At 40.2% G+C, this 10,847-nt stretch overlaps 2 protein-coding genes across 2 annotated transcripts; one reads left to right on the top strand and one right to left on the bottom strand.

The window, feature by feature from the left end:
- Positions 1-423: 423 nt before the first annotated feature.
- Positions 424-4,580, bottom strand: Cbr-crml-1 (the record flags this gene model as incomplete). Its single annotated transcript, XM_045236752.1, has 7 exons — positions 424-595; positions 674-2,586; positions 2,635-2,710; positions 2,758-2,970; positions 3,151-3,774; positions 4,120-4,237; positions 4,532-4,580. The coding sequence occupies 7 exons, from the start codon at positions 4,578-4,580 to the stop codon at positions 424-426; spliced, it is 3,165 nt and encodes a 1,054-aa protein (XP_045097047.1).
- Positions 4,581-8,469: 3,889 nt separating this feature from the next.
- Positions 8,470-9,290, top strand: Cbr-xpa-1 (the record flags this gene model as incomplete). Its single annotated transcript, XM_002646534.1, has 3 exons — positions 8,470-8,540; positions 8,587-8,684; positions 8,734-9,290. The coding sequence occupies 3 exons, from the start codon at positions 8,470-8,472 to the stop codon at positions 9,288-9,290; spliced, it is 726 nt and encodes a 241-aa protein (XP_002646580.1).
- Positions 9,291-10,847: the final 1,557 nt, after the last annotated feature.

Genomic DNA, 10,847 nt, shown 5'->3' with positions numbered 1-10,847 from the left:
TGATATCTCGCCACTGTGGTGGAATTCTATAATCCATGCGAATTCATTCAAAATGAACATGATATAAAACCGCGTTTTGTGCATTTAACAAAGAAAAGTGAACAGCTTCGGATAAAAAAGACATGGGGATTTCGCAGACGTTTTTTGTGCCTGCAGGAAATGCTGGATACTCGCAACAATACATACAGAAGAATATGCTAGAGAAATAAGGGGGTCTAGATGGTGTAAAACTGAGTTAAGAACAAAAAAATACAGAAAGGAAGAAATACACAGAATGAGATAAGACTATAAAAATGTAACTAGAATTTTTGTGTGTGACCGTTTTTCTTTCAAAGTATACTTATGGAATCCGTTTTTCTTGCATGAATAAAAATAGTCACAGGGATTAGAGATAAAACAAAGAGCGAGGTAATACAGAGAAATTTATTTTTGGAAGATTTTCGCCATATCAGCTACCGATCGCCGACTATTCGCATTCTCATCATCTTCGGCTGTCGTAGCTGGAGGAGTCGTTGGAGACCCGATTCCGACAAGACGTGTACGAGGTTCCGGCTTCGGTGGGAGCAGTGGTGGTGGAGCGCCGCCGGGGCCGATTCTGAAAACAGGAAATTATTAAAATTAAAATTTAAGTTGAATTTCGCGCCTAAACTATTAAGCTAAACAAATAAATTACCGATTTCTTTGCGGAAGAGGTGGTGGAGAATCCGAAGCACTTGACGTCGTCATAATTTTATGGGCGGTAGTTGGAGATGACGTGGTTTCACGTGGCGATAGAGAGAATTCTGACGAGGCAGCTGACATCGTTCGATCTGCCGACGGACGTAGATGAACTTGAGAAAGAAGAGAAGTATCCGGAATCATCGCGATCCGAGTGATAGGTGTCCTTTTTGGCTCCTGTTCGACCTCCTCAACTTCTTCGATCAGGTCCTCCATATCTCCATTTTCAGGTCCTCCGCTTGATTTACTCGTCAACATAACGTCATCTGAATTGTTGAGAAGCGAAGAAGCTCCTCCTCGTTTTCTGGGTCGCGCTTTTTGCATATGTGACAACCCGGATGGTTTTGGTGGAAGGTCTAAGTTGATTCCTTGCTCACTTCCTCCACCAATAGTTTCAGAAGACGTCGTAGATGATGTCAAGTCGCCAATAATACTTCTCGGTCGATGACCTGCACGTTTCGGTGTGAATGGAGATGACATTGCCGGGGAGCCAGTGCCAACAGAAGACGTTCTTCCCAGACTACAAGCATCTCCTGATCCTCCAATCGATGTCCGCGACAACTCCGATTCCACGTGTTCACACATCTCTCTCCACCTCCACTCGTTGAATACATGCTTCACCTGTTCGGTACAGACTTCTGTGAGTCTGGAAACTGCAATCTGTTCAGCCCGTCGTGACGTGGCATTCAAATCTCCTCCGATAGTTCTGGAGATGTTCTCAGCGATCAGACGACCTCCTTCTACTTGAAACTTGCTTACAAACTCCTCGACCATTTCCGACATCTTCGGTGGGAATGGTTCTTGTCCATAGGTGGTAATGGAGTCGATGATTCCTCCAACCACGTCATCTGAAGCCTTCTCCATCTGTTGAAGGACGCCACCAGCGAACATTCGTTTGCAGTTGGCTTCATCTGATCCAATCGCCGTTCTATTCCTATATAGACAATTCTGAATCTGTGTGAGTGCAGCCACGGATCTCGTTCGTTCAACTCGTTGCATACAGTCAAAAGCATCCTGGACAGGGTATGGAAAGTGGGTCAAAGTGTGATTCATTTTCATAGAAGTCGCCAAATCGACGAATCCATCAGCGCCAATGTGATTATTGTCGATGGAGACTGATCGGAGGGATACGTTGACTTGGAGAGCTTTCGAGAGAATTCGAGCTCCAAAGTTGCCAATTTCATTTCCACTGATATCCAAACTCTTGAGTGTCGTTGTGGCACCAAGAGTGTTAAGGAGGACACTCAGGTAGGCGCCGAGGCGACATTCCGAAAGGTTCAGCTCTTCAAGACACCCTTCTTCACTATACAACTTGACGACATCTAACAGAATCTTGTTGATGACATGAGCTTGTTTGTTATTCTTTTTCAATTGATTCATATTCGATCCTCCGATATCCAACCGTCTCAGACATGTAACCATCATCAGACTTTGCAGTACTCCCTGTAGATCCCCATCCAAATTGTTGTCTCGAAGACTGAGGGTCTCGCAACGAACACCACCGATGCACGCGTCTAGAACATTTGCCGATCCCTTCTCACACGTAGCATCCAAATCTAAACGGAATGGTTGGAGTTGTTGATTCGATGCGAGACCCAGAAGCACGGCTTTCAAGTATTCCGATGGCATCGACGTGTTGTTAAGTGAGATATGCGATAGATTTACTGCCATTGAGAAGTACTCCTTGGCTGTTTGAACGCCTTCTGACTTCTTTCCACCGAGAGAACATCCATTCAGAAGGAGTTTTTCGATTTGAAGACCGCCGAATTTCAGAGAGTTCCAGAGCTTGTCCAAGTGAATTCCCGTGTCAGAAAGGTCCAAAACTCGGAGAGAAGTGCAGATGGAAACGAGATTAATAATGGCGGATATCTAGAAATTCTAACTTTTGAAATTTCAAATTAAAAAAAAAACACTCACATCATCTTTAATTGGGTTCGACGATAGAATCAGTTCAGTCACCTGCATTCCACCACTTTTACACGATGTCATTCCACTGAAAAATGTGAAAATTATTCTGAAACAACCGGATAAATCACTCACTTATAAAGTCCCGTACACAGCAGATTCATGGATTTATCGGTCAGTTGGCACTCGGAAACGTTGACGTACTTTAATTGGGTCAACCTGGGAAGCACTGATGAGAGAATTGTGAATCCTTTCTTGTCTTCTAGAGGGTTTCTCGACACGTCTAAATGCTCCAGACACGCGTTTTGGTTGTTATGGAGAGCAGAGGCAAGGAGGGTAACGAAGTCTCTGAAAATACAAATTGTGCAAGCATTCTTTCTCCAAGTTTTGCTTTGAAATCAATTCAGGAAATTTGGACATTTCAAATTTCAAACTAAAAATCCCCAAAAAGCTCGAATGATCGAAATTATCAATATTCTGAACTCCGTTTCGAACATGCCTGATGATTCAGAAAGTCAAAAAACTCACTTTGGCAATCCACAACTCCTCAACTGAAGCTTTTTCAAATTATGCGATTTCCGAATCACACTTAAAATCACATCGATCACTTCTGACGAAACCCGAACGGCATCACAAATCAGACCGGTAAAGTAGGAGGAGTACTGTAGAACACCCACTATCGGAAGCAGATCTTTAGGCAGAAGATGTGAGAAATCGTCGATTTTCAAATCCTTTAGCTTGTTAGCCGTGTATATTTTCTCCACATCCCAAGACACTTCTTCTCGATACGGTTGATCATAAAAATCACAAAGAGCTGCATAAGTCCTTCGAAATGAATGGCAAGGACGGGGTGATGCAGTGGGAAGGGATGCGAATTCAGTGTAGAGTGCCGCTGGGTTCACATCGATTGATTGATTCAAATGGACACCGAAGTCAGGGAAATAATGTTTAATCGCTGATAAAAGTTGTCGTGCTAAATGGCTTGCTGAGTGAACAGAGCACTTCATGTTGATCTTCTTCTTGTGCACACCATCGTCTAAATGAATCACAACCTCGTCGTCGCTGATGACGTGGATCGCTTTGATTGTTAGAACGTGGAATGATTTCTCGATTTTCAGTGAAGACGTCGTTTTACCCATAAGAAGGAATATCCTGAAATAATGGTGTACGATAAAATTTTTATTTAATTGCTTTGTTTTGTGCAGAAAATCATGCAGATTCACAGAAAAAAAGAAAATTTCAAAAAAATCCTTAATTGGGAAAATATCGTACTTCACTTTTTTTTCCCTTGATTTTCAGTGTTTTTTCAGGGTTTCTGGAGATTTTTTCGTTAATTTTTTCTCCCAGAATATGAATAGGAACCTCAAAAAACCTGAAAACACACTGAAAATCAAGAAAAAATTAGAGTACGAGATTTTCTGAACCTTTTCTTCTTCATTTTTTAGGTGAATCTACATGATTTTCTGCACAAAAACCTTCAAATTTTCAAATTTTTACCTAAATTTTGATATAACAAAAATGCGAGGCTCATATTTGTCGGCCTTGTGAGCCACGTCCACCTGTACCACAATCCGGGAATCGAAGAATTTGTTGCCCAGGATTTGTGAGGGTTTGTCTGAAAATTTTGGGATTTTTAGAACTTTATGCCGCGTTCGAAGTTGATTTCCAGGAGTAATTTCCTGGAAAAACGCTGTCCAAAGCTGCCATTGTTTTCCAGAGGCCTCCGCTTCGAGACCCGCCGTAAATCGACATGAATCAACAGAGAGAACATAGTCAAAACGAGTGATACAGTAGTTTAGTGTGCCTGGAAATCTGGAAAACAATGGCAGCTTTGGACAGCGTTTTTCCAGGAAATTACTCCTGGAAATCAACTTTGAACGCGGCATTAAAGAGAATAGCTACTACTCACGCTGCACAAATTCACACAACTCCTGGATGGTGCTCCTGGACATTGACATCTTTTTGATCTTATTGTATTTTCAAGGCAGGGGGATCACTCATCTACCGATCTGAAATTTTTTATTTTATTTTTACTAAAAAGCATTTTATCAGAAACTGATGAGTCATTTGGAAGAGGAAATGGGACACAATGGGGGGGGGTGAGAAATGAGTGTGGAGGAAATTGAGGGAGAGGCGAGAGAGCATTGGAGAGCATAGAAAGTGGGAGAGACGCAGAGATAGGTTCAATACCCCCCTCTACACCATTTCTCTTTTCCTTTATGTCCTCAAATTGACAGATGGAGGTGCTGACCGTTTTCCACTGATAAGACATATTGTTGCACATAGACACTCGGGGATTCAACAAGGCCGTTTTTTCCGATTTTTTGAGAAAATCTGTGTATTTGAAACATGTGGAATGGGTGGCGGTTTTGGGGTTGATCGGGTGGGTGAACACCGGAAACAATGGGTATTTACAAGATGGTGGAATTGGTTTAGGGTCGTAGAGAGAGAGAGATAGAAAGAATTAGAGAGACGCAGATTGTGGTGAAAATCACAAGAATTGGTGGACCGGCAATTTGAAGAATTCAGGATTTGAACTTGAAAATTTTGAGGCTTATGGGAACTACGGTAGTATAAAATCTTTTTTCAGATTAGGCCGATTTTTGAAAAAATTTCCGAATATTTCAAAAGGGGAATCGATCAATGTCTTCAGCTAAAATCTAATAATAAAATGATCTAGGTTCACAGTAAAATTAAAGTAAAAATTGCGGAAATCGCCAATAATGTGTTAAAGTAATTTAAAGGCACAGCCATTAAAGTTTCAAGTAGTGTCTCGCATCGAAAACAGTTTTAAATACAGTAGTACGAAGGCTAGTTTGCTAAAATTTTTTGCTAAAGTTTGAAACAGAAATAACCGTTTTTTGCAGAAATTCAAATTATTCATGCTCTTTTCTTCAATTTGTCAACAAATATGCCAAAGCCCTCAACCTCAGCTGACCCCGAAAAGCTGTACAAATACGAAAATTTTCGAAAAGTTTGTAAAAATTCTCTTGATACGCTTTGATTGTGTTGTTCAGCTGCTTCGACGACACCTCTATATGTTTAACAATATATAAAATGAGTCATCTTTTAGAAGAAAGTGAACATTCTGTCTCCCTCTCAACTTTCGTAATATTTGAACAATCATGAGGTGACCTGGTTTGGGTTCGAATTTATTTTAAAATTAGGAATTTATAATGAAAAATGAGTGGGAGACGACACATTTTATGATAATCAGTTGTTATTGTTTAGAGATAAAAATATTATGAACAGTTGTTCCGAGGAATTTCACAAATATTTATTTGAAATCACACAATGTGATCCAGTTAATATATACCAAATCATGAGTCACAAATTCTGGAAACAAAAAAATGACTTAATAGGAATAAACAAACGCATGAATCATTATGATTCTGGTACAAGAAACTCGGAGCTGTGGAAGACTACAGTAAATAAAAAGTATTACTATTCTCCGGTTTTTTCTCTATTTTCACTGCTTTTCGAGTCAATTTTCAACCGACGTGCTTGGGGGAAAATAACAGAAAATGAATCCGGAAAACCAACATATATTTTTGGCTACGGTAGTTTTCGTTGTGGGACCTCCGAGATCCAGAAATTTCACTGACAAACACACAGACAGACAAGATCCCCATCTGTGCCTTCTCAATTAATATTCAGAAGAGCAACATGGGTCCATTCTCTGGGGAACCCGAATATGCTAATTGTGAATTAATTGTTTTTCATTTTCTCTTAAATAGTTTCGAAGAAAAAGACAAAGAACAATAGTTTCACTCTTTTCGATAGAAATTATCTCTTCGTGTTCTTTTCTCTCAACATCCGAGAAGAGTCTTAACCCATCAAATGAAGGCTTAGGAAGAAGAAGAAGAAATGTTGTGCCAAAACAACAAAGAAGGCTTTGATAATAGAAAACGAGGTGGAAGAGACGACGTCGCAGAGAAGGGTCCCTAGAATCTCTTCTGAAGGCTCACTCTTTTTATCCGAAAAGGGAACAGAGGAACATGCACCAATTGGTGCATGTGTTCAAAAGGAAGAGCGTGGAGTCTTCCCCCTACCACTCAAGCACTAATTTGAATGAATCAACTAGAAGTAGATAGAGAAAGAAGGCTCTGTACTGAACAACAAGAAAGAGGGAAAGAGCTGAGGGACACCGGGGGCCCTGTCTCACAAAGTAAATACTTATATATGGTGTGGTGACTTTTGTGTGTTGGGATTTTGCGCATTTCATCCCTTTCTCTATTTCCTTTTTGATGATGAACACTTGCAGTTTTGTTTGTGTTATTGAGAAGGCAGAATTCGGTTTTATTTTTCTAGATTCTGGAAAATTTTCGATGGCCCGCTTTTGAAAATGTTGAATACGATAACTTGAAAGGCGCACAACACAGAACTTTGAATAATCTCGCCACGAAATAAAGAATTATCAGACTGTTTACGGCATACATACTTGAAGCTCAATTATCTCGGCTCTTTCAAGAGATATCAAAATTTTGCTAATTGATAAAACGTTGGTGATATTATAAAAAATATTTTATCAGTTGGCACATTTTTGATATCTTTTATAGAAAACGAGATAATTGAACTTAAAGTATAAGTACAGAGTACCGCTCTGTCAGAGAATTTTCAGTCTTTGTGGCAGTTTAAAAGATTTGAGAACCTAAATGTGGTCTTGAAATTAGCAGGATTTTTTCCAAGTTTACCAAAAATCGTTGTAATTTTTAGAATATATTTTTTGACGTGTCCTCCAACCTTTCGAGAGGTATTTAAACAAATCGATTTTTCCGGAACACAACAAAAAGTGGAAAAGAGAGAGAGAGAGACAGAGAGCAGGACATGATGAGTAGTAGCCCCCAGGTGTAGAAAACGCATCGAGACGTCCTCGTCCGATGATTTTTTTTGTTTTGTTTGGCGCCACTAAATACACACAGAAAGACATTCTCTTCTCTCTCCGGTCATACACTCTTCTTCCAAATATAGGCAATAATACAGTGAGTATTAGAGAGAGAAAATAGAGAGAATCAGAGATGTGGACATGTCGAAATGTTCCTTCCGGTTGCCAGAAAAATGCAAAAAGTGTCAAAATCGATGGGACCCCAGGACACTGCACCCAGAACGGGGACGAGATAATTGAAACGATGAACGAAGAGAAATGGGACGAAAGAGAAAGAAGAAGAAGGAAGAGATGTGGGGTCCTGAATGAGTTATTACGAGCGACGACGGGGAAGGAGAATAGAGGGACAGATAGCCGGAATAGCTGGCCTATTTTACATTGCGGTCGTTGTCGTTTCGCCCACCAACGGAACGGTTTTCAATACAATTAGAAGATGTCATCGTTTTTTGACATTTTTTAGTGTCACTTTCAATCATTACTGGTCAATCGGAACAAGCAGACATTCAGAATTAAAGAAAAAAGAGCAAAAAAGAAAAGAAAAAATAGATAAATTTTGAAAAGCCACCAAAAATTTCCTACAGTGCTTTGAAGGCGCAGCCATCAAAGTTTTTAACCACGTCTCACAAAGAAAAAAATTACAGTAGTCTAAAGGCACACTTGTCAAATTGTGAGCCGGCGTCTTGAAAAGACTACAGTATTTTGAAGGAACAACTCTCCAAGTTTGTGGCCGCGTATTGTAGGTAAAGGGAGAAAACTCGGCCGTGTACTACGAGAGGAGAAGACAAAAGAAAAGTAAATATTTCAAACACACAAAATTTTGCGTTTTCGTTGGAGTTTCAGTTGTTTCACCGAGTTTTTTTCTCAACAAAAATTAGATATAACTTTTTTATATTTTTAATTTCGTTTCGAATTTCGAAATATCGGTACATATCCTGAAATCGACGTTTTCCAGATTAAAAAACATGCCAAAACGTAGTTACAACCCATCAGCGAATGAGGAAGACAAAGTTCCGATTGTGGAGAAGTTGTACCGGTTGGTGAATAGTGATTATATATGTTTTTACAATTTTGTTTTTCAGAGAAAACCAGGAATCCGACTATATTGGTGGTGGATTTTGCGAAGATGACGACGAGGTTCAGGAGCGTCGAGAGCAGATTTCGGAAATGAGACAAAAGCGTGAGTTCCGGAAGATTCTTCAACACACCTAATTTTCCCATCTTTCCAGGCGCCGACGCAGCGTTTAGCTCCACAAAAGCACCCGATAATTGCGAAAAATGCGAGAAGGTTCTGATGGATAGTTGGCTGTGGGAGAGATACAATTGTGCAGTTTGTGATGCTTGTAGAGATGATAAGGGAGAGCACAAATTGCTGGCAAGAACTGAAGTGAAGACGACGTATATGCTCAAAGATTGTGACCTGGATCTTCGAAAACCACCATTGAGATTTTGGGCCAAAAAGAATCCGCATAATCCGAGATATGGCGATATGAAGTTGTATCTTAAGTGTCAGGTCGAACAACGCGTCATCGAAGTTCATGGAAGCTTCGAAGAGCTCGAAATGAAGAAGGAGATTCGTGAGCAATCGAAAGAGGTCCGTGCCGAAAAGCAATTTGAGAAGAAACTCAAGGATCTTCGACAACAGATCCGTGGCAACGCCGGAATGCGAACTGACTTCGGAAAGCCGCATACACACGAATTCGGAAAAGAAACTCATGTGAAGGAAGACACGTGGAAGCGCACATGCTCGACTTGTGAATACGAGGAAGTCTTCGAGAAGCTATAAATATCCTTTTTTTGTAAAACTCCATTTTTCCGGTTACTAGAACTATTACTGAATACTTAACATCTCCTTGCTGCTTGATCTTTTGAATATAAATATATGAATGCTTTATATGTTCCTTTTCCTTTCCTCTTTTTCTTTTCTCCTCCTCCCCCTAGCAGTTGCCATGGGAGCAAGCACTCTAGGAAAGGAGTCTTGGGCGCATTTAGGGCTTCTTATTCCGGAGCATGCGGCGAAATTCTGTTTCAGTGGAGGATGGAATCGGTATGTCTTTCTTTAAAAAAAGAGTTCTGAATGTGATAGAAGTAAAAAATCTCTAAATTTTTCATAAATAACGTCTTCTGAGGCTCCTCCCACTTTTTCGCTAATCGCGCTCCATTGCTACACAGGTGCGCGCGCGATTACCTATTTGAACAGTGCATTGTCCCCGACTGCGATGCATATAAAAGGCCGATCGTCCTCCCCTCCGCTAGTCATTTGTTGCACTATTCTCCCGCCTTCCCCTCCCCTCTCCCACTTCCCCTCTAATTTCTGCCATTTTATTCGCCTAAAAAACGTCCCAAAATTCCGATCCGGCTTCCACATCGAGCCTCAGCTAGATCCATAACTTGCTGGCAAGATGTTGGCAGTCGCATTGGATAAAGGAGACACTTGAAATATTAGTTAGACTAGAAGGTTTGGAAAATTCTAGAAAATTTTAAGTTTTCAATCAACATTAATTCGAATTTCCTGAAGACTCCAATGAAGACATGTCAACCGGCAAATTTTAAAAAAAAACTGAATTTCAAAAATGCACCAAATTTAAAAAGAATTTCCATCCTCCACACACTGCACCGCAGAATTTCAATTTGAATTTCGCAATTCTCTTGAATTTTCCCACAAATTTTCGAAAAAGAAGTTTCTTATCGAAGTCGTCAAGCACACACTAGGCGCACTACCGGTGCACAAATATCGATTTTCGCCTAGATTTGAATGTTTCCTCCTCACACCGATTCGCCACTGCCACGTCATCAAAGGAGAACCGTGAGCGTACGACCGCGACGCTCACGCAAGAGAAGAACAGCTGCAGGGGATTTTGGGCAATTATGGGGAATTAGACTCTAGAGGGGAAAAAGATAATTAGAAGAAGAAGACAGATAAAATCTGAATAGGTAGATTTGGAGACTAGATTGAACCACGATTAGTGTTTTTATTCTAGAGACACAAAGGCGGGAAATTGAAATATTCTTGTTCGAAATCGATGCACCATGAAGCCGGAAAATGCAGTTAAAAATGCACCGTCTAAACCAAACGAATGAAGACTTTACAGGCCGTAAAACCTATAATAGAAGGGTACACTAGCTCATAATTTTGAGTCAATTTTCCTCGTTCCCTGTCAGTGATATGAATAATTGGTAAACTGATGAAATGTTTATCATAATCTAACAAACATTTTATCAGTGGACAACTATTCTTTATCTTTTACGGGTATCGAGATCAATTGGCTCAAAGTTCAAAGTTAGGGATATCTTCTATCACAGGTTTTACGGTAATTACATGCGCTTTTGAACATCTTGAATT

The sequence above is a fragment of the Caenorhabditis briggsae genome (genome assembly GCF_000004555.2).
Source record: "Caenorhabditis briggsae complete genome, chrI, whole genome shotgun sequence".
In the NCBI taxonomy this organism is placed as follows: Eukaryota; Metazoa; Nematoda; class Chromadorea; order Rhabditida; family Rhabditidae; genus Caenorhabditis; species Caenorhabditis briggsae.
This window is presented reverse-complemented; position numbering and strand designations above follow the sequence as displayed.